We start from the raw sequence: 23576 nt of genomic DNA, 5'->3' as shown, positions 1-23576 counted from the left end.
CTGTGGGTGGCCATTTGAGGATCTTCCATGTTACACATGCCATTCAGCACTTGGGGGAAAGGACGGGAGCCTGTGGCTTAGCCTCCACTGGTCCCTCGGGGGAGTGTTAGTGCCCAGTTGATCTGAAGGCCTGGCAAAAAATCCAGACTTGAACTGGGGAACAGCACAAGAGTGTCCCAAGCGAAGCACATCCTGACGCACCGCAAAACCCCATAAAGGAGCTCGTGAGTGTCCACAGGGGCTGTTTGGATGTCCTGGTCAGGAGTTTCCACCTGAATTCATTGTTTTAAATGTATTTGTTTGTTATAAATTATGTATGTTTGTTGGAATCCGCCTAAAAATGTTGATAGCGCGGAATATAATTTTTAAAAATAAATATGATGATTGAAGCTTACATGATTAATAATGGCCGCATTGAACCCTTGGGGGATCATGCCCCTGGTGGTACTGAGGGTTCCTACCCCCAAGAACACAATTCCCTAACAACAGTACCATGCACAAGACAGGGAAGTTCAGTCTGAGGAAAACTGGGATGAAATGGGCCATATTTCAATGTCTTTACTCTCCCAGTCAAGGTCTTCTGGATCTGGTGGAGGCCCCTGATCTCGGGAAGAATCTGACTATGCTCAGGCAGTTTAAGCTTTCAATATTTTTGGAAGTGATTGCAGAATCCCTCCAGGAATTAAACATAGGGCCAGATTCACTAACCTGCCCGATCGGGCCCAATCCGGGCAGGTCCGACGAATTCTGAAAGGAAAAATATGCAGGAGGTGATGATTGGAGGAATGCCCCCATCTGCCTGCATGGATCGCTGTTGTGCGATTGTAGATGGTCTGCGCATGCCTGTCTGAGCCGGGGCCGTTTTTAAAAAAAAAAAAAATTCTTTTTTTCTAGGGCAGAGGGAAAGGGAATGTGAAACTAGCAGGTTTCAGAGAAAGGACATTTGGAGCCCGTGGTTTTAACCCGCTTAAGCCCACAGGTTAAAACTACAGGCTTGCACTACGGGGAATCTAGCCCTAAGATCTTGGCAGTGCTGGAATGGGACGAGGGGCTTGAGAGAGACCGAGTGACGGGCATATGACTCGCTGGGACAGTACTGTTCCCTCTTCTTAAGGGAGGGGTTTTGTATGCACACATGGAAGGGTGGGAGAGTCGGGGCCGTAGGAGAGATCGGGCAGGAGTTCGGGGCTGATAGGGCAGAAGCAGGGCGGCAGAAGGAAGGGCAGCTGGAAAGGGCTTGAGCGACTGATCCTCAGGAGTCGCTTGGACTGTTGGGAGGTTCCGGAGAGGCCTCTTCAGGTGGCCAAAGCCAAGGCAAAGCTCTGTCTGAAGGATACAGAATTTAACCAGCTCTTTGATCTTATGAATGTGGATTCACTGGTAGCACAGGTTGCAAAGCGTACGTCCCCTTCCAGTGAAGATGGTGTGATATTAAAGATGCCCAGGACTGCAGGCTGAATTTTGTTCATAAGAAACTCTTTGAAGCCACAGTCTCAGGTTTGAAATCAGATGTGGTGGCGTCTTTTGTCACCCAAGTTTGCCACTCCAAGTTGCGCCACTATCTGTAGACTATTATCAGATGGGATCTCAAGCTTTTTTTTTAATGTCTGCAGTGGATTATGTAGCGGACGCTCTGTATGACCATTCAGAGTCGTGAGCAAAATGTCTTCTTATTCCATTTCCGCCTGCAAGATTCTATGGATCAGACAGTAAGTGGGGAATTCCTCCTCTAAGGCAACTTTGAGTAAATTACCATTTAAGGGACATTTACTCTTTGGGAAAGGTATGAATGATAGTGTGGCCAGCGTGCAAGATCACAAGCCGAAATCTTTACCAGACAGCTGACTTTGAGCCGCTAGAGGTTTAGGTCCAGATGATATTGCCAGTTCTCAGGCGGGCAAAAGGGACAGATCCTTTCAAAACTCCAGACAAAGAATTTTGGGGAGCCAAGCACTCCCAATTTTCAGGTTCCCACTCTGCCACAACTCCCAAGAAGCAGTTATGACGCCAAGCCATCAGCCGAGCCTCCATGCATCGGAGGGAGGTTATTGGCTTATTGGAGATCACCACAGATCACTGGGCGCTGGACATTATACGGGAGGGGTACAAGCTTGAGTTCTTTCATCCCCTCCCAGACCTTTTTTTAGACTCCCTGGCTAGGAGACCGTAAAAGTGGCCAAAGTCAGAGCAACAGTGCAAAGGTTGCTGGATCTGGAAGCCTCTGATTCTGGCAGATACTCGATATACTTCATCATGCCCAAGAGAGGCTCAGAAGACTGGAGGCTGATTTTAGATCTCAAAGCAGTGAATGTGACCCTCAAGATTCCACATTTCTCAATGGAGGCGGTGAGGTCAGTAATTGCATCAGTGGCTCTGGAGGAATTTCTCACCTCCCTGGATTTGATGGAGACCTATCTGCACATTCCCATTTTTTCAGAGCACAGGAAGTTTTTGTGATTCCATGTGCTGGAGAAACACTTCCAGATCACGGCCTTGCTCTTTGGGCTGGCCATGGTGCCATGGATCTTCACCAAGGTAATGGTGATTGTTGCAGCACATCTGCATAGAGCGGGCATGCAAGTCTATCAGTATCTGGATGATTGGCTAAGAGCCCAGTCCGAATCCGAAGGCAGACTAGCAATTCACAGTGTGATTCAACTGCTGTAGAAGCTGGGCTGGGTGGCCACCTGGAGCCAATGCAGATCTTAGAGTGTCTGGGAATCTTCCTGGAAGCTTGCAGAGAGAAGCTTCTGCGTCAGATATGAGAGTTTTGGAGTGAGTCTGCTCCGACAGCCTGGCTTTATTTGCTGGTACTGGGATCAGTGCTTGTGACCATGGACATAGTCCCCTGGGTAAGGGCGCACTTGTGTCTGCTCCAGGATATGCTCCTTTTCTGATGGTGCCTGTAAAGCAGGGATCAGGAACCTTTTTGGCTGAGAGAGCCATAAACACGACATATTTTAAAATGTAATTCTGTGAGAGCCGTACAATATGTTTGAAACTAAATACAAGTAAATGGGTGCATTTTATGTAAGACCAACACTTTTAAAGTACAATAAGTCCCTGAATTCTTTTTAATAACGTTGTTATGTTGTTGCTAACCAATGATGAATAAAGTAGTTCTTACCATTAATGCGACTTCTGGTGCTGCATGGTTTTGCTGATGGCTTTTTAGTCTGGTTGATACGTGCTGAGGTTAAGTTTCATACAGGCGTTGAGACTTCCATCCATTAAACGTGATCGTAGGTTGGTCTTAATGTTCTTTAGATGTGAGAAAGACTGCTCACATGCATACGTAGAGCCAAACATTGTCAGTACAGCAATACTCACACGCTGCAGTGTGTGGTATGTGAAGGGAAGCGCGTTCCAAATTTGTGCGGCTGCTCTCCTTGGCTCCGCTCCCGGAAGTCAGAGTGTCACGTTGGCAGCGAGCCAGATGCAGCCATCAAAAGAGCCACATCTGGCTCGCGAGCCATAGGTTCCTGAACCCTGATGTAGAGGGATACGTTTCACCAGCATCTGCCTTGGACAGTGAAAGCTTGTCTCAGTCTAGCCTGTTGGTTGGAACCCTAGTCACTCACCAGGGGAGTTCTTCTTCGCAACTCTTTATGAATGACTCTGACGATGGATGCTATCTTATATGGCTGGGGGGGGGGGCTGCACATTGTAAGGGGCGTCCAGTTCAGTGGTGCTGGTCCCCTTCCCAGAGAATGTAATTGATAATTTGCTTGGTACTTCATCTGCCTTCAGGAGTTTGGGAGTGCATTGCAGAATAAGCGGTATGTGTTTTCTCGGACAACGCAATGGCGGTAGTCTGTCAATTGCTTGGAGGGGGTACCAAAAGCACTGCTTTGCACTTGGAAGCCCAGATGCTGTTTCAATAGGCAGAGACCCATCTTCTGGTGCTTTTGGTAGTGAACAGTGTGCATGTAGAGTTCCTCAGCTGGAAGACCCTGATCCCTGGGTGTGGTCACTGTCTTAGGAAGCCTTCACTTGCATTGTGAATCAGTCAGGGCGCCCGACATTCAATCTGATGGCATTGGCAACCAACAAGAAGGCGGTTTGGTTCTTCAGGTGAAGACATGAGCCAGGAAGCAAAGATTTGAACACCCTGATGCAACCCTGGCCAAAGGCAGGTCTTCCCCCATGGCCCATAATAGGGCAACTTTTGCACAGGATCATGACGCATCAGGATCCAGTGATTCTAGTATAGCCAGTCTGGCCCAGACAACCGTGGCATACAGACCTGGTCTATCTGCAGAGAGATCAAAGCTTCAGATTTCTCCGTCATCCCTGGCTACTCATTCAGGGTCCATCCAGTTGCCCTGCAGGATCCAAAATGCTTTGGTCTTACGACATAGCCCTTGAATGCACGGCACTAGCATGTAAAGGCTATTCGGTTGGTGTGGTCTCCACCCTTCTAAGATGTAGGAAGAAGGTGACTATAGCAGCATATGTGAAAGCCTGCAAGTGCTTCTAGATTTGATGCATTCAGAGTAGTGAGGACCTGAGCTCATGATCTTGTGGTACTTGCTTTCCTGCAGGAAGGCCTGGAAAAAGGTCTAGTGGTTGGCTTCCTGAAAGTTCAGTTTGCAGGGCTCTCCTGTTTTGGGCCTAGGATTAATAAGAGCACCGTAGCCACACATCCAGATGTGGCCAAGTTTTTAAGGGCGCGTTACGTCTCTGTCCTCTGGGCGCTGGTGAGAACGCCCTTCTAACCTCTGGAGTAAGCATCCCTTTGTAGAATACGCTAAGTGCCAGTGTGTGGCATAAAGTTTAGGCCAAGAAAAACCTGTGCCTAACTTGTGCATGCATCAGACTTATTCTGTAACAGTTCATGTAAGTTTTAGGAATGCCCATGATCTGCCCATGCTCTTCCCCTGACCATGCACCCATTTCAGATTCGCACACCAGACCTGGCATGCAGCTCTTTATAGAATACACCTATCAAGTTGCACACATTACTTCTAATTAGCGTGAAGTATGAAGTGTTAATTGCCAAGTGTCGGCACCAATTAGGCTGGTTAAACAATTAAGTTGGCTGTGCACACTGATTTGGGGGTTTGTACATAAAGGCAAACTCTTACATTGTTATTGGCGAAACAATATCCTGCTATCAGTGCACTTCCTAAAAGCAGAGGTAGGAGCTGAAAGATAGAAGAGAAACTCTTGAAGATGGTATTACTCCTGATGATAAATCACAACTTTAGTTATCAGACAACCGCCCGCATTTTAAGTTGTTAGACTCTTGAACTGAAAGTTGGCTGTCTCTCTCTGTATTTCTATGTACCATAATTAACGTTTGTATTGTTGCATGTTCATCTCTTTATTTGAATAAATGAAACATTATTAGCTGCTTATGCAAATGTCTTTTATTTCCAGCATGTGTATACTCAGCAAGAAGTCAGGGAACTTCTTGGCCGCCTTGACCAGGGCAACAGAACGAAGATGGGACAGAAGGGATCTTCCGGGCTTTCTCGTACTGTCTCTGCCTTTGGCATTGTCGGTAAGGAAAGTTTTCTTTAGGGAACAAAAATATCCTATGCATGAAAACAATTGATAAGATGTATGTGCTCTCCAGATTTAATGGCCCTTGGCTCCCATAACATCACTCCCAAAGTGGTGGGGACTGAGGGAAGGGGAGGCTCATTTCCTAAAGCTGACATATGACAATCAATTCAGGAAAAAAAGACTTTATTCTCCTTCATTTGTTGTCTGAGCATTGCTTCAGACCTAGGGTCTCTCTTCTGCTTTTTTCTTAACTATCTTCCCAGCACTCCGCGCTGAACACTGGCTCCCAATTAGCCAGCGCTGTGCATTCAAGGCCCTGGCAATAGCGCATAAAAGAATTTATGCCACCACCCCCTCCTACATAAAATCCAAGCTACCCATCTACATCCCCACCCGCACCCTCCGCTCAGAATCGGAGACACGCCTAAGCATTCCCCCCGGAAGGTCCCTCCTCTCAGAAACTGCCCGCAAATGCTCCTACAGCCACTTCATTCCCCATCTCTGAAACCAACTCCCCCCTTGACTCAGACTACAGAACTCACTAATGACATTCCGGAAAATGGTAAAGACCCTCCTCTTCAACTAAAGTTCACCCTCAGTCTACACCCCTTCCCCTTAAACCCCACCTCTACTCTTCCTTCTCCTTTCTAATCTTCCCCCTAATTCCTATATAGTCCTCTCTCAGCCTGTACTCAAATAACTTGTATTTAAACTAAACTACTTATATTTAAACTACGGCTCTTAATTTGCTGTATAGTCCCTGTATTTAAACTGCTGCACAGTCGTGTATGTCCAAACATTTAAATCTACTGTATAATCTTGTATGTCCAATTGCACTCCATTGTGAATGTTTACTGAGCTACTGGGAGGACGGGATAAAAATCTAAATAAATAAATAAATCTCCAGGATCTTCTGTCCTTTGGACGTTTTTCTGTGTCCACCATCCATCTTCTTTATGTGTTTCTATACTTAGCCCAGGACAAGCAGGCAACATATTCTCACATGTGGGTGACATCACCCATGGAGCCCCAGTACGGACACTTTAAAAGTACATTGCCACTTTAAGACTTGAGAAAGTTTGCGATAGCCCACAACGCGCGTGCACGAGTGCCTTCCCTCCCAACGTAGGCACACGGTCCTTCATTTACCTCACATTACTGTCTGGAATCTTTCTCCAGACGGGTTAAGCATTTCACAGAGTCACTTTTACAAAATTTATTTTCCTAAAAGGCCAACTCTCCCATCATCCCATTCTGATTAGCTTTGAGGTCACCCACATGTGAGAATATGCTGCCTGCTTGTCCTGGGATAAAGCACAGTTTCTTACTGTAACAGGTGTTATCCAGGGACAGCAGGCAGGCTTAACGAACTGAGGAGCCGCAAGCCTACGTCGGGTAGGACGGCACTCACGCATGCATGGTGAACTTTCTAAATTTGTTAAAGTGGCGATGCACTTTTACAGTATCCGTACCAGGGCTCCGTGGATGACGTCACCCACATGTGAGAATATCTGCCTGCTGTCCCTGGATAACACCTGTTACGGTAAGTAACTGTGCTTTCTCCACTCTGTGTCTGTGTCCCTGTCCCTATGCTGCCTCCAGTGAAAAATCGATCCACTTGTACCCGTTCTATTCCACTCAGGATTTTGTAGAATTCAATCATATTTCCCCTCAGCTATCTCTTTTCCAAGCTGAAGAGCCCTAACTCATACGAAAGGAGTTCTATCCCTTTTATCATCTTGGCCAGTGGGTGGCTGCTGCGGTTCCAACTTCAACTCCATGAGCACATCTGTAATATGTGGGATGGTAGCCGACTTAAACAGTCATTGCACCAACATATCATCTCCCTGGTTGAGAGCAATGATAGCCTCAGTGGCATCCCTCCTTCCCACCCCCAACCCAACATGCTCTATCCTCATGCACCATCTCACTCTCCCCTCCAGTGTATAGCACCTTTCCTTTCTCTCCCTTTCTTCCAGGTCCAGCAGCACCTTTTCCCTTCCTTTTCCCTCCCCCTTGACCAGCAGCATCTTTTCCCTCCCCCTTCTCCAGCAGTACTCTTCTCCCTTCCTTCATCCCCTCCTCTTGCCAGCAGTACCTGTATTTTGCAGCCGCAGTCTTGTACGCAATCTCGCACACTGGGCAGGAAGAGAGGCTCCGGCGTCAGCATCAGCTGACTTGCAACTTCATGTTACCATCGTGTATGCCGGGACTCCTTCCTTCGCCTATCTGCTGGATAGGCGAAGGCAGGAGTCCCGGCATATGCAACGGCAGCAGGAAGTTGCAAGTCAGCTGATGCCGGCATCTCGCTTCCTGCCCAGAGTGCAAAATCAGGTACAAGATCACGGGCAATAAAATAGCACCCGGGGGGCCACATGCGGCCTGTGGGCCGTGAGTTTGAGACCACTGCTCTATATTGATATCATTAGAGTCATGAGCAAGGTGTCGATGTTTGCAGTTTCTGCCTGCCGCTTGCTCTGGATCAGATAATGGGCAGCGATTCAGTCTGCAAAGCCACCTTAAGCAGACTTTACCTTCAAAGGGCTTCCTATCTCACACTGTATCACATATAAAATCCTATTACTGGTTTTCAAGATGTGCTCTGCAGAATCCCCGCCCTTATGTCTTTAGACACTTGGGGCTAGATTTACTAAGCCCAAGGATCGGATCGGATCCTATCCATGAGCGATCCAATCCAATCCGTGGGTGGGGGGGCTGATTCACGAAGCTTCCTCATGCAAATGAGGACGCTCGGAATCATGCTCCCAACCGACTGCACGGATCCCAACGCATGCGCAGACCATCTGTAGATGCTTACAGAGCAGCGACCTTTTTTTTTTTTTTAAACTTTTTATAGCGAGCCCGTGGTTTTAACCCGCTTTAAACCCGTGGGTTAAAACCACGGGCTCACACTGCGGGGGAAGGCCAGGAGAGTCGGGGGTAGAGCGAGCAGGAGAGTTGGGGAAGAAGCAGGGCGGCGATCGGGGCAGAGAGCAGGAGAGTCGGGGGCAAAGAGCTGGAAAGTTGGGGCAGAGAGCAGGAGAGTCGGGGGTAGAGAGTTGGAAAGTCAGGGCAGAGAGAGCAGGAGAGTCGGGGCAGAAGCAGGGCGGTGATCGCGGCATAGAGCAGGAGAGTCGGGGGCAGAGAGAGAGCAGGAGAGTTGGAGCAGAAGCAGGGCAGTGATCGGGGCATAGAGCAGGAGAGCCGGGGTTAGAGAGAGCACTAGAAAGTCGGGCAGAGAGAGCAGGAGCGTCGGAGCAGAAGCAGGGCAGCAATCGGGGCAGAGAGCAGGAGAGTCAGAGGCAGAGAAAGAGCTGGAAAGTTGGGGCAGAGAGAGTAGGAGAGTCGGGGCAGAATCAGGGCGGCGATCAGGGCAGAGAACAGGAGAGTCGGGGGCAGAGAGAGAGCTGGAAAGTCGGGGCAGAGAGCAGGAAAGTCGGGGCAGAAGCAGGGCGGTGATCAGGACAGAGAGCAGGAGAGTCGGGGCAGAGAGAGCAGGAGAGTCAGAGATGCAGTCGGAAACGACATGAGCGACTGGTCCCCAGCAGTTGCTTGTTTGTTGATCGGCCAGCCCACTCGGTGTTCCAGTTTTTTGTTAGTGAATCGCTGTCTGCTTACTTTACATGCCGTTTACCCTCATTTGCATGCGCGGATCAGATCGGATTGAAGGATGATCGGTCACGAGGTTAGTGAATCGGGTCGAAGGGAAATCGGGTCGCAAAGTGGTCGGGACTTGATCGGTGGGCTTAGTGAATCTAACTCTTGATACCTTACTGTCCCTCCTGCACACTTTGTTCAGTAAATCAGAATCTTATTCCAAGTTTCCATGAAATAGTTTTAGCCACCATACACGGTATTATTTTTTCTGTTCAAGGCCCAGAACTATGGAACCTTCTACCACCACATCTAAGACTAAAGACCTTCCTTGATCATTTTAAAGCCGATCTTCAGGCCTTTCTTTTCAAATTCCATCCATGGCAATAACTCAATTGGATCAGGACACAGATACCCTTCCTTTTTTTTTTTTTTTTGGGGGGGGGGAAATACCCTTCCTAATGTTTTGCCCATTCTCCTCTTTCCTTTTTCCTTCACCGTCATGTCGTTGATTAGCACATTCCCCACTTCCCTTTTTATTTCAGATATTGTAAGCCACTTAGATAAACATTGATACTTAATTTTTGGAAATCAATATGGGGTCAAATTAATGTTGTACTTGAGTCATCAATCCCATTGACTTATAAAGCCATAATATGTGGAACACTATTGCATGTTAAACCCCCAATGGATCGTTATAAATGCCAGCTTTTCTTAATTATGACGGGAATAGCCATGCAGATGATAACATACATTTGGAAGAACTATGATCGCCGTAACTTCCCTTTATCCCAGAACAAGCAGGCAGCATATTCTCAACATGTGGGTGATGTCACCAACAGAGCCCCCTAGCAGACGTTTTCGCAAGCAGACTTGCTTGAAGACCTTCAAGCTTGCGATTGGCCCATGCATGCGCGTGTGCCCCTCCCACCTGACCTAGAGCATGAGTCTCCTCAGCGTGGCCTCAGTTCTATGTTTTCCACAGAGCCAGAAACACTGCTCCCTTGCTTCGCGCGATCTCGTCCCTCTTGCACCGCGGCTTATTTGGTTAATTTTGGTTAAGTCGCTGTGCCCGCGTCTTTATTTTTCCTTTTTTGTTCGTATATTTTTGACCAGGTTCAATGGTCTTGTTCTGGCCGCCTGGCCCCGCGGGGCTGCGGCCGTCCCTTTTCTTATGTCCCGGCCTCGTTCCGGGTTTAAAAACTGTACTAAGTGCAACCAGGTTATCTCCATCACCGACCCTCATTGCTGGTGCGTGGAGTGCCTGGGTACGGAGCACCGCGCTGAGTCGTGCCCATGTTGTGCGACTTTGCAAACGCGGACTCTTCGTCAAAGGGTGGCCAAGATTCTCCAACTCTTTGGCCTCATGGATCCTGCGGGACAGGCCTCGAGCTCAGCCTTGACACCCTCGTTGGGTGCCTTGGCCTTGAAGTCCTCGGCCTCGAAGTCCCCCTTGGCCTTGAAGGCTCCGGCCTCGGCTCCTCCTGCTACTCCGGTCTCAGGTAAGTCTCCTCTTGCCTCCTCAGGTGTGCCGGCAAAGAAGCCTGCCTCAAATTCTCATGTAAGTGCCGCCTCATCGGCGACTTCGAGACATCATTCTAAACGTGCCTCCTCACGTAGGGAATACTCTTCCTCGAGGTCGCCCCCCGAAGGAGCGCACTGCTGCACCTACGATCCAACAGCCTTTGGTCTTGGTGCCTACATTCGAGGACGTGCTTAAGGCTATACTTACCATGCAGCTTTCCTCGGTGGTGAGCCAACTGGTCCCGACCTCGACGCCTCTGACCTCGGTCTTGACCCAGCCTCGGTCTGACCAGCCTGAGCATCCTTCTCTCGCGTCTCGGGGCCGCAAGACTCGTCGGGTTTCCTCGAACGATTCTGCATCCCCCGAGTCCCCTATGACTTTTTGAGGGTCCAGAACGGGGGCCCGCTTTTCGCCCACTACTATGTTGAGGCTTGCCCCTTCTAAAAAGCTCCAGTCTTCTCCGCCCCTTTGGGGCAGGTCCCCGACCATAAAGCCTTCTAGAAACATCCTTGTCCTCGAGTTGGACTCCAGTGTGCGTTCCCCATCAAGGCAGATGCCAGCCTCTAAAGGGTCTTCTTCGAAACTGATGGAGGACTTTTCTTTTGCCCCCGTCTTCTCCGAGGCTCTGCCAGCTGATCCGGGGTCCTCCCCGGTCCACCTTGTAAGGGGTCATTCCTCGACGCCCCCGAGGCGATTTAGCCGAGCCTCTTCCAACTTCCATTCGTGGGATTCCGAGGCCCCGGCTCACTATTCGAGGGAAATTTCTCCTTCTTTCTCGGCTGCCCCCAGATCTCGCTCGGAGTCTCCTCTGGGGGATGAGTCTTCTTCTCGAAACTCCTCCTTTACTCGTTTCATCTCTGACATGGGTAGGGCCTTGAACCTGGACCTTCAGTCTGAGTCCCGTTATACCCAGGAATTCCTGGCAGAAATGGGTGATGATCATCAGCCCCGTGAGGCGCTGCACTTGCCGTTGCACCAGGTTCTCCGGCAAACATTTCTCCGGAACCTGGAGACCCTCTATGCGGTCACAGCCATTCCCTCCAAGTTGGAGTCCCGCTACCGGACGATCCCGATGAAGGGGTTTGAGAGTTCTCAGCTTTCTCACCAGTCCTTGGTGGTTGAGTTTTTCTTGAAGAAGTCCAACCCCTCGAAGGTGTACGCTGCCGTCCCCCCGGGCAGGGAGGGCCGTACGATGGACAAATTTGGTCGCTGTCTTTATCAAAACTCAATGATTGCAAACCATGTTCTCAACTATAACTTTATCTTCACGTCCTACCTCTGGTTTTGTGTGGACGCCCTCCACTCGTTCTGGGAGGATGTGCCGGATTCTCGGCGTCAGGAGTTTCGTCTCCTCGAGGAGACCCACTCCCAGCTCCACCTCTATATGGTTCAGGCGGCCTATGACACCTTCGAGTTGTCCTCGAGGGTCACGGCGTTTGCAATCGCCAAACGTCGCCTCGCTTGGCTCTGGATTGTGGACATGGATCCGAATCTCCAGGATCGTCTTGCCAATCTCCCTTGCTGTTTGACAATTCCATCGAGGCAGCCACTAAGCGCCTCTCGGAACACGAACGGTCCTTCGCTTCTCTGGTGAGACTTAAGCCGAAGACCCCTCCGGTTCGGCAATACAAAATTCCTCTCCGGAGGTACCTGCAAAAATCTACTCCTGCGTTCTCTAGGCCTCCTTCGAAGTGGCCGCAACAGCAGCAGCAGCAAAAAGCTAAGGCCCAGGCAATGACTCTGGTGAAGCCTGGGATGTCTTTTTGACAATTCCAATCTGAGCCTTCGGGCTCCCTTCCTCCTGGAGCCTTCCCCCCTCCCCATCGGGGGTCATCTCCATCACATCTATACCCAGTGAGAAAGTCTTACCACCAACAGTTGGGTGCTTTCCAACATCCAGGAGGGGTACTCCCTTCGCTTCAATCACGTACCTTCTGCCAAGAGAGTTTCCTTCTGCCCAGTCCCAGCTGCCTCTCCTTCTGCATGAAGCTCGGGCCCTTCTTCGCCTTTTGGCGGTCGAGGAGGTTCCTCTGGACCAGTGGAATACCGGATTTTATTCCCGGTACTTTCTGGTACCCAAGAAGACGGGGAATCTGTTTCCGATCCTGGACCTCCGTGCTCTGAATAAGTTTCTGGTCAGGGAACAGTTCAGAATGCTCACCCTTCCTACCTTGTACCCCCTCTTAGACGAGGGGGACTGGCTGTGCTCACTGGACCTCAAGGAGGCGTACACGCACATTCCGATACACCCGGCCTCTTGCCGGTATTTGAGATAACGGGTGGGGGATCTCCACCTCCAATATCGTGTTCTTCCCTTTTGCCTGGCGGCCTCTCCGAGGGTTTTTACGAAATGTCTAGTTGTGGTAGCTGCGGCCCTGCATCTCCGCGGCCTGCAGGTGTTTCCCTACCTCGACGACTGGTTGATCAAAGCGTCCTCGCGCCACGAAGTTCTGCGAGCGACGAATCAGACCATTTCGCTCCTTCAGAGCCTTGGCTTCGAGGTGAACTTTCCCAAATCCCACCTCTGGCCATCCCAGTCTCTGGAGTTCATCGGAGCGGTTCTGGACATGGTTCGTCTCCGCTCCTTCTTGCTTCGACCTCGTCAAGAAGCCCTTGTTCGTTTATGCCTGAGAGTGGCCCATCTGTCCTCAGCCCCAGCTCGGCTCCTGATGGTCCTCCTGGGTCACTTGGCCTCTACGGTTCACGCGACTCCTTTTGCCAGACTTCACCTCCATATTCCACAATGGACTCTTGCGTCCCAATGGAACCAGGATTGAGATCTAGTCTCGCGACTCGTTGTCGTGACTCCTTTGTTGAAGAAGTCTCTCCGTTGGTGGATGCTCTCTTCCAATCTTTCCAGAGGTTTTCTGTTTCATGCCCCCCCTCCGCAGAAGGTCCTCACGACGGACTTCTAGACCTATGCTTGGGGGGCTCAACTGGACAGTCTTCGCACTCAGGGTCTTTGGTCCAGTGCCAACCTCCTTTGTCACATCAATCTGCTGGAGCTTCGAGCGATTTTCCTCGCCCTGAAGGCTTTTTGTCACCTGCTTTGCGACCGAGTGGTGCTGATCCGCACGGACAACCAGGTCACCATGTATTATATCAACAAACAAGGGGGCACGGGGTCCCTGTCCCTGTGCCAAGAGGCGATGCGGCTCTGGGATTGGGCCATCCGCCGCAACATATTCCTTCAAGTGGTCTACATTCAGGACCAGAACAATTATCTGACGGACAGGATGAGTCGTCTTCTGCAGCCTCACGAGTGGTCCCTCCACTCCTTGACCCTGCGTCCAGAGTTTGCCCACTGGCGGACTCCGGACATCGACCTGTTCGCGTCTCCCCTCAATCACAAGTTGCCCCGCTTCTGCTCCAGGGTTTGCACCCTTCTCAGGCTCGAGGCAGATGCTTTTCTGCTGGACAGGACGAACCTGTTTCTGTATGCATTCCCTCCATTCCCTCTGATTCTGAAGACTCCCGTCAGGCTCAAGTCCACGAGTGCCACCATGATTCTGAAAACTCCTCGGTGGCCCCGACAGCCATGGTTCTCCCTTCTGTTGCAACTCAATTCCAGGGAGCCTCTTCTTCTGCCTGTTTTTCCTTCTCTGCTTACGCAGAGTCGAGGTTCTCTACTTCATCCCAACCTTCAGTCTCTGCACTTAACGGCTTGGTTCCTCGAGACTTGATGCCCTCGTTCCAGTTCTCACAGTCTGTGCTGGACGTCCTGGAGGCGTCTTGGAAGGAGTCCACTCACCAATGTTACCATCAGAAGTGGACCCGCTTTTCATCCTGGTGTGCTACTCGACAGCAGGAGCCGCTGTCTGCCTCCTTATCTGCTGTCCTGGATTATCTGTTACACTTGTCCTCTTCGGTTCGAGTTCACCTTAGTGCCATTGCTGTTTTTCACCAGCCGATTGACGGGAAGCCTATCTCTGTTCATCCTGTGGTTTCCCACTTCATGAAAAGCCTTTTCCACATTCATCCGCCCCTTAAACCTCCTCCTGTGGTTTGGGATCTTAACATGGTCCTTACTCGCTTGATGAAACCCCTGTTCGAGCTGCTAGCTCGGGCTCACTTGAAGTTTCTTACTTGGAAGGTTGTTTTCCTTATTGCTCTCACTTCTGCCCGTCGGGTCAGTGAACTTTAAGCCTTGGTTGCAGACCCACCTTTCACTGTCTTCCATCATGATAAGGTGGTTCTCCATACCCATCCTAAGTTCTTGCCTAAGGTTGTTTCTGATTTTCACATCAACCAATCCATTGTTCTTCCTGTGTTTTTCCTGAAGCCCCATTCTCACTCTGGAGAAGCGGCTCTGCATTCTCTTGATTGTAAGCATGCGCTGGTCTTCTACTTGAAGTGCAATGCTCCTCATCGTTCTGCTCCCCAGCTGTTCCTCTCTTTCGATCCTAATCGCTTGGGTCGCTCTGTTTCTAAGCGGACCATTTCTAACTGGTTGGCCGCTTGTATCTCTTTCTGTTATGCTCAGGCTGGTCTCTCCCTGCTGGGTCGAGTCACAGGCCACAAGGTCAGAGTGATGGCGGCGTCTGTTGCTTTCCTCCGCTCTACTCTGCTTGAGGAAATCTGTAAAGCTGCCACTTGGTCCTCGGTTCATACGTTTACCTCGCACTACTGTCTGGATACTTTCTCCAGGTGTTATTGCCATTTTGGTCAGTCCGTTTTGCAAAATCTGTTCTCCTAAATTGCCAACTCTCCCTCCATCCCATCCTGGTTAGCTTGGAGGTCACCCATATGTGAGAATAGGCTGCCTGCTTGTCCTGGGATAAAGCACAGTTATTTACCGTAACAGGTGTTATTCAGGGTCAGCAGGCAGATATTCTCGCAACCCATCCACTTCCCCGTGGTTGGCTTCTTTGCTAGCTATCTGAACTGAGGACACACTGAGGAGACGCATGCCCTAGACAGGGCGGGAGGGGCACACGCACATGCGTAGGCCAATCGCAAGCTTGAAGGTCTTCAAGTAAGTCTGCTTGCAAAAACGTCCGCTAGGGGGCTCTGTCGGTGACGTCACCCACATGTTGAGAATATCTGCCTGGAAACACCTGTTAGGGTAAGTAATTGTGCTTTTTGGTGGGCTACAAATATGAAAAAATGAATGCTGAAATCTTGGGGCATAGTAATGTATTTAACTTGGCATCTTTTATTGCTTCTATATAGTTGTCATTTCTCTTTAATTTTTGTCTGATTTCCTTCACATCCAGGGTGGGAATGTATTACTATTTTAAATAAGAGTGGGTTATTGGAAGGATAATTGCATTTATGTTATTGATTAAGTAAAGGGGGTGTAGGGGAAAATATTACTTTGAATATTTGTACGTTCAAAGTGCTTTTCTTGATTTGTTATACGTTCATTTTCATATGTATTGCACTGTTACTATGTGTGGGATAACAAATGGAGATTAGCATCTCTCTTTACAAAAATGATGTAAAAGGGAAATGGCATCTCCCTAAACAGCATGCTACACATGAGAAATGGCTTTCATATAAGGCCAGAAGTTGAACCAATGCCTACAAGGAGATTTAATAAGCTCATACATTTTTTAGATTTTGCTACTGGTTGCTGACATATTCTTTGATTTGTGTGCTTAATAATTCAGTCAGGCTTCAGCACTGGCAGCTAATGACTAGAGAAAGGGGGAAAAAAGGCCATTTGTTTGGAAACAACTTTTTCATTTCCATGTAGCTAAATAATAGGATTATTGTGTCCCTTAAGGGTTATCAGCCTAATGTCTGCCTTGTATACACCATTAAACACTGGACTTTCAGCTTGGCCTTCACACTATTTCAAGGTGTAGATCAGTGGTCTCAAACCCTTTGCAGGGCCACATTTTGGATGTGTAGGTATTTGGAGGGCCACAGAAAAAAGAGTTAATGTCTTATTAAAGAAATGACAATTTTGCATGAGGTACAAAACTCTTGCTGAACTCCCTTGCTGAAGTTTTTCCGTTCAAAGCCACGGATGGCAGCTCCTTGCGTGATCAGCCTTCTCTCTGACGTAGGCACGGATCGCTGACCAGAAACTAAATAGTACCTGGCTGCATGCGGCCCGTAGGTCGTGTGTTTGAGACCTCTGGTGTATATGAATGTCATTTATGATTTTCTAATAATAACAGAATGTAGTTTTATAGAAATCCTTCCAATCTTTAGACATATTTTTGAATTAAAAAAACAGATTGTGAGGAATTTGAGAAGTAAGTAGACCTCAAAATTAAGTTAGAAGTGACATTGTGACATAAAGAACACCCCCCCCCCCTTACTACACCCCAAATAAGGAATCATGTAGACTGAACAGTTCATGGGACTCCCTTCTTATGCTTTATTTGAGACGTTCTCAGTGGTATCGAGTCACTCCTACTTTAGAGGACATTATCCAGATTATGCAATTCCCTGCTAGCTGATCTCAGGAAATCTGTATAAGGATATTTCATTTTAAATTCCACAAACTCAAATTGTCTTGACAATGAATGTGTCCACTCTTCTTTTTAATATTTATGTAGAATCCCCTGGATCAAAAAACTTTTACCCGAGTTCCCCTGAGCAACATACATAACAAATACAGGACACTGTAACTAGCATACAGACCAAGGCATTCTTTCAGTCTCATATAAATTGGCACCTTGACAGGTGGTGTGTCATTCTTACAAACTGAATGAAAATGAACAATGCCACTTAGACAGGGCCTGTTTTTAAGAACAGGAGGAAAGGAAGACCTTCACAAAAGCTGCCGTTAGTGACCAATCGTGTTTCATCTTTTCTCTGGGAAAATGAAACATGAAATCTGATTGGTCTCTATGGGCAAGTTCTCTCTCACACATCTCACCTGCCGTCAGCTACTCCTTCTCACACACATCCCACCTGCCCTCAGCCACTCTGCCCTTCTCTCTCTCTCTCTCTCTGACAGGGTGAAGTTTCCTGTCATTAGCATTTCACTATAGGGAGTATGAGCAGCTAAAAAAAAGGGTTAATTTGCATAAAAGATGCAAATGCTGCTGGGAGCTGTGGACTCACCCTGAGTGGATTGTGGTGCTGAAAAGACCAGCTCCCAGCAAAGAGCTCAGAAGGCAAGAAGCTCCTTTAGAACCTTGGTGACCCTCAGGAGGAGCACTAATGGGGGTTTTGGTGCAGTGGATTAGAGGGGCCAGGATGACCAATCCTGAAAGAGGGACTGTTGCAGCAACGGAAAGCCCTGTAGTGAAGTCTGGTGGTGGGAGGGTTTGCAGGGGACCTATACACTGGCAGAAAAAAGCTGGAGGGAAAGTAGCTAGAGGGCCCGGTAGAGCCTGAAGTCCATAGGGTTGAAGGCATTAGACTGTCAGTCCAAATGAATCTCACTCCTGAGTGTTTTGGGCTTACAGCATGGCTCTTGAGTGGGCAGCCCTGACGAGAAAGGGTTATTCAGGCCTGGAAAAAGAGAGTGGGGGTAAATGGACAATACTCGAACTGGAAAAGCATCATGAGTGGAGTGCCGCAGGGTTCGGTGCTTGGACCCGTGCTCTTCAACATATTTATAAATGACCAGAAAATTGGTACGATGAGTGAGGTGATTAAATTTGCAGACGATACGAAGTTATTCAGAGTAGTGAAGACGCAGGAGGATTGCGAAGACCTGCAAAGTGACATAAACACTTTCGGGAAATGGGCCGCGACATGGCAAATGAGGTTTAACGTGGATAAGTGTAAGGTGATGCATGTCAGTACTAAAAATCTTATTCATGAATACAGGATGTCCGGTGCAGTACTTGGAGAGACCACCTCAGGAAAGAGACTTGGGAGTACTGGTCGACAAGTCGATGTAGCCAGCCGCGCAATGTGTGGCGGCGCCAAAAAGGGCCGGAAATGATTAAGAAAGGGATCACGAACAGATCAGAGAAGGTTATCATGCCGTTGTACCGTGCCATGGTACGCCCTCACCTGGAATTCTGCATCCAGCACTGGTCGCCGTACATGAAGAAGGACACAGTACTACTCGAAAGAGTCCAGAGAAGAGCAACTAAAATGGTTAAGGGACTGAAGAAGTTGCCATACAGTGAGAGATTAGAGAAACTGGACCTCTTCTCCCTTGAAAAAAGGAGACTGAGAAGGAGACATGATAGGAACATTCAAGATAATGAAGGGAATAGACTTAGTAGATAGAGACAGGTTGTTCACCCTCTCCAAGGTAGAGAGAACGAGAGGGCACTCTCTAAAGTTAAAGGGGGATCGATTCCGTACAAACGTAAGAAAGATCTTCTTCTCCCAGAGAGTGGTAAAAAACTGGAATGCTCTTCTGGAGGCTGTTATAGGGGAAAACACCCTCCAGGGTTTCAAGATAAAGTTAGACAAGTTCCTGCTGAACCAGAACATACGCAGGTAAAGCTAGTCTCAATAAGAACACTGGTCTTTGACCAAAGGGCCTCTGCGTGAGCGGATTGCTGGGCACGATGGACCACTGGTCTGACCCAGCAGCGGCAATGCTTAAGTTCTTATGTTGCTCAGAGCTAAGAAGCCATCAACCGTGGCAGCCTATGCTAAAGCCTGGAAGTTCTTTCAGCGCTGGTGTGTGATGAAGTATGTAGATCCTTTGTGAACTTAGATTTCAGTAGTCCTGGACTTCGTGCAGGAGAGTCTTCAGAAGGGGTTGTCAGTAGGATCACTGAACGTACAGATGGTAGGTCTTTCCTGTTTCCAAGCTCAGGGGGAAGAGGCTCCTTGGCCTCTAACCCAGGTGTTGCCCGGTTCATTAAAGGGGCTCTGCGGTTGTGCCCTCTGGTGTTTTCTCCTTTCCTGGAACCTTAACATTGTATTGCAAAGACTGAGCCATTACAGGATGCTTCCCTTTTGGGTTTTACAGTCAACTGTGTTCCTGGTGGTGATTAGGTCAGTGAGATGAATTTCAGAGTTGCAAGCTATTTCTGCAGGCAGCCATTTCTTAGGATCACATATGCAGTTCTGTCCTTCTTACCAAAAGTAGTCTTGGTCTTCCACATTAATCAGGAAGTCTGTTTGCCTGCCTTTCACACTATGGGGTTTAAGAAAAAGGATAAGGCGTTACATTTACTGGATGTCAAGCGAGTGCTTTTCTGATACCTCTAAGTTACCAATGAGTTCCACCTATTGGATCACCTTTTTGTTCTGACCAGTCATACTAAGAAAAGGAGGCTGGCATCTAAAGCCTCAATTTCCAGATGAATTTAAATGGCCATTTTCTCCGCATATGTGAGCTATGATAAAGAACTGCCAATCATATTGAGAGCACACTCCACTAGAGGAGTTGCTGCCTCGTGGGTGGAGACTAGGGCTGTCTCGGCCAAGGAGATCTGTAAATCAGCTACTTAGTCTACCCTCCATATTTTCACCAGGTACTATAAGGTGGATGTAGCAGCCAGGAAGGATGCCATTTTTGTGGCTTCTGTCTTAAAGGCAGTGGGCCCACCCTAGAGATACAGAACCCTATCATTTCAGTACCTCTAGACACATCTACAAGAAAGATTACCGAAATAAGAACCTAATCTTTCTTTTCACACCATGGGATTGGCATGTGGGATCTCTTCTATCACTTCCATGAGGTCAGCTACCTTCTTCCACTATGTCCAGTTCCAGCCTTTCTAGGACTCTTTATCTTGTTGTTCAGGTTATGTCTTGTTTTAAGGAGAGGGAAAGCCTGTAAAAACCTATTGGTAACAAAAGCATGTTTGGTTTTGCCTTATTGCACTGCTTTTTCTCTGATTTCTTTCTTTTGTCAAGGACAACATGTTGCTAGGAGTTCTCAAAATTCTACTTGTCTAAGAAAACAAATTTTGTTCTAAGGAAAAACCTTACAACGAACCTGCCTACCTGTATTCATCCTGTATCCTCTTAGTTTGCTATAGAACTGAAGTTGTCTTGCGTTATGGCAGTGTGAGAAGCCCCTCGCATGTGTTGTAGTATGTGCTAGAAAACTGTGAAGTTTAGAACTCGTTCAGCACTATTGGATGACATCACCTAGTAGCACGGGGGCTTGTTACTTTGCTTTTCACACTGATGGTGCAACACAGTTAGCTAGTGTTCAGTTATATTTACATATTTTCTCTGTTTTATCTTGACAGGGTTTGTCCGTTTTCTAGAAGGATTTTACATGGTGTTAATAACAAAGAGGAGAAAAATGGCAGACATTGGAGGGCATGCAATCTACAAAATAGAAGATACAAACATGATTTACATTCCAAATGACTCTGTACGAGTTACTCACCCTGATGAAGCACGGTAAAAACAACATGTATTTATTTGCATTTATTAACCGCCTTTGTGAAGAGATTCACCCAAGGCGGTGTACACCAAGAACAGGTCAACATAAAACTTACAACTTTGTTAAAAGCATAACAGTAGTAAAAAGACCAAATACTATATAAACAAATACAATGGTTGAGGTAAACTCAAAATCAGCAAATTGAAACTTAATAATAGGACTTATAAGAGGAGTGAAATTCAAATAAGGGAGAGCGAATACATAAGAACATAAGAATAGCCCTACTGGGTCAGACCAATGCTCCATCAAGTCCAGTAGCCCGCTTCTACAGTGGCCAATCCAGGTCACCCACCGACCCAGGGCAAGTAGCAGCCTCCCCTATGTCCTTCTCAATAACAGACCATGGACCCCTCCCTCAGGAACCCGTCCAAACTCCTCCCAAAACCAGCCATGCTGTCCCTCCTATCACAACCCCTAGCAACGCACTCCAGAGCGGAAAAAAAAATTCCTTCTCACTGGTTCCAAAAGTGTCAGCATTAATACTTATGAAACAACTAATAAGTTGGCTTGGACTAATTTATGGAGGAAGACACTTAGATTAGTCAAAACTTATTTCTTTGAACATTATTTTGCTTTTTAAGTTCAAATATTAGTGTTACCCCAACTTGATTATTGTAATTCTCTATCTCCCCCCCCCACTTTTACGAAGCCACATTAGGCTTTTTTATCACTGGCCACGGCTGTGTTAGTTCTGATGCTCAAAGGAATTCTATGAGCGTCGGAGTTAATACCGCCATGGCCGATGATAAAAAAGCCAAATGTGGCTTCGTAAAAGGGGAGGTATATTTGAATTTAACTTTGATATTAGCAAGAAAATTGCAGTTAATCGAAAACACCGCCATTAGGCTAATATATGGCTTAAAAAGATATGACATTGTTGCTGCAACTTATAACTGGTTATTGGCTGAGAAACATATCAAGTTCATAAGAACATACTGGGTCAGACCAATGGTCCATCAAGCCAGTAGCCCGTTCTCATGGTGGCCCATCCAGGTCACTAGTACCTGGCCAAAACCCAAGGAGTAGCAACATTCAATGCTACCAATACAGGACAAGCAGTGGCTTCCCCCATGCCTTTCTCAATAACAGACTATGGACTTTTCCTCCAGGAGCCTGTCCAAACCTTTCTTAAAACCAGCTACGCTATCCACTCTTACCACATCTTCTGGCAATACATTCCAGAGCTTAACTATTCTCTGAGTGAAAAAAAATTTCCTCCTATTGGTTTTAAAAGTATTTCCCTGTAACTTCTTCAAGTGTCCCCTAGTCTTTGTAATTTTTGATGGAGTGAAAAATCGATCCACTTGTACCCGTTCTACTCCACTCAGGATTTTGTAGACTTCAATCATATCTCCCCTCAGCTGTCTCTTTTCCAAGCTAAAGAGCCCTTTCATCATACGAGAGGAGTTCCATCCCCTTTACCATCTTGGTCGCTCTTCTTTGAACCTTTTCTAGTGTCGCTATATCTTTCTTGAGATAAGGAGACCAGAACTGAACACAATATCCAGGTGAGGTCGCACCATGGAGCAATGCAGGGGCATTATAACATTCTTAGTCTTGTTAACCATCCCTTTTAAAAATAATTCCTAGCATCCTATTTGCTTTTTTGGCCGCCACCGCACATTGGGCGAAAGGTTTCATTGTATTGTCAGATCCTTTTCTTGGGCTCTAACCCACAAGGTGGACCCTAGCATCTGGTGACTGTGATTTGGATTATTCTTCCCAATATGCATCACTTTGCATTGTCCAGGTCTGCTTGTCTGATTTATCACATTTTACAAACGAATTCTTCATACAATTTAATTTTACTTTTTTTCTCAATTGTGTTATTTTTTCTACTAGACCAGGGGTATGTATTTCCGGTCCTCGAGAGCCGGAGCCAGATCAGGTTTTCAGGATATCCACAATAACTATGCATGAGATAGATTTGCATCTCAAGGAGGCATTGCATGCAAATCCATCTCATACATATTCATTGTTGATATCCTGAAAACCTGACCTGGCTCCGGCTCTCGAGGACCGGAATTGCCTACCCCTGTCCTAGATTACCCACAAATTAGAGACATATGGTATAAATGTCAGTTTGCCACCTCTTTTATTTTTGCTGCTATTGCAGTTTTGAATAATTTACCTGCTAATTTAAGGATTGAAGCTAATTATTGGAAATTCCATAAAAGACTGAAAACTCTTTTTTATGTCGAGCTATAATTTGGGTAAAATGGATATACGGTAAATTGTATACTGCTGTAAGGTTGATTTTTTGGAAATCAAAATTCGATCATGTTACACCTTTGCTTGGCTCCCATTTCGTTTTAAAGTCCAGTTTAAATTTGCTTGTATACTTTTAAAGATTATACCTGGACTCTTTGATCCCTTTGTTCTTAAATTCCTCATGATCTTTGAGTTCTAGAACCATTCATAAAGCTTTCTTTTCCCTCTGTTAAAGGTATCAGATCAGTCAGTAAGTTCCAAGTTTATTCAAATTTTGTTATACCGCCAAATCAGATTTCAAGGCGGTGTACATCCAAAAGTTAAAAAGCACATAGATTTAAAAAATCCAAAATACAAGTTGTGGTTTGTCATACATAGACTTGACAAAACAAACGGACAAACTAGAACAAGAGGGAATTGGAATTGGTAGAACTACATTATTTAAAATAGAAAGTG

General features: G+C 47.2%; 1 protein-coding gene across 2 annotated transcripts in view; it reads left to right on the top strand.

The window, feature by feature from the left end:
* Window positions 1–23576, top strand: part of FIG4 (FIG4 phosphoinositide 5-phosphatase) — a 291895-nt gene that overhangs the window by 72205 nt on the left and 196114 nt on the right. For both annotated transcript variants that reach the window (XM_033936107.1, XM_033936108.1), the window contains exons 4-5: window positions 5383–5506; window positions 20710–20866. In XM_033936107.1, the coding sequence (XP_033791998.1) occupies window positions 5383–5506; window positions 20710–20866 (281 nt within the window). The remainder of the gene's footprint in view (window positions 1–5382; window positions 5507–20709; window positions 20867–23576) is intronic.

Source organism: Geotrypetes seraphini, chromosome 3 (genome assembly GCF_902459505.1).
Source record: "Geotrypetes seraphini chromosome 3, aGeoSer1.1, whole genome shotgun sequence".
Taxonomy (NCBI): domain Eukaryota; kingdom Metazoa; phylum Chordata; class Amphibia; order Gymnophiona; family Dermophiidae; genus Geotrypetes; species Geotrypetes seraphini.
This window is presented reverse-complemented; position numbering and strand designations above follow the sequence as displayed.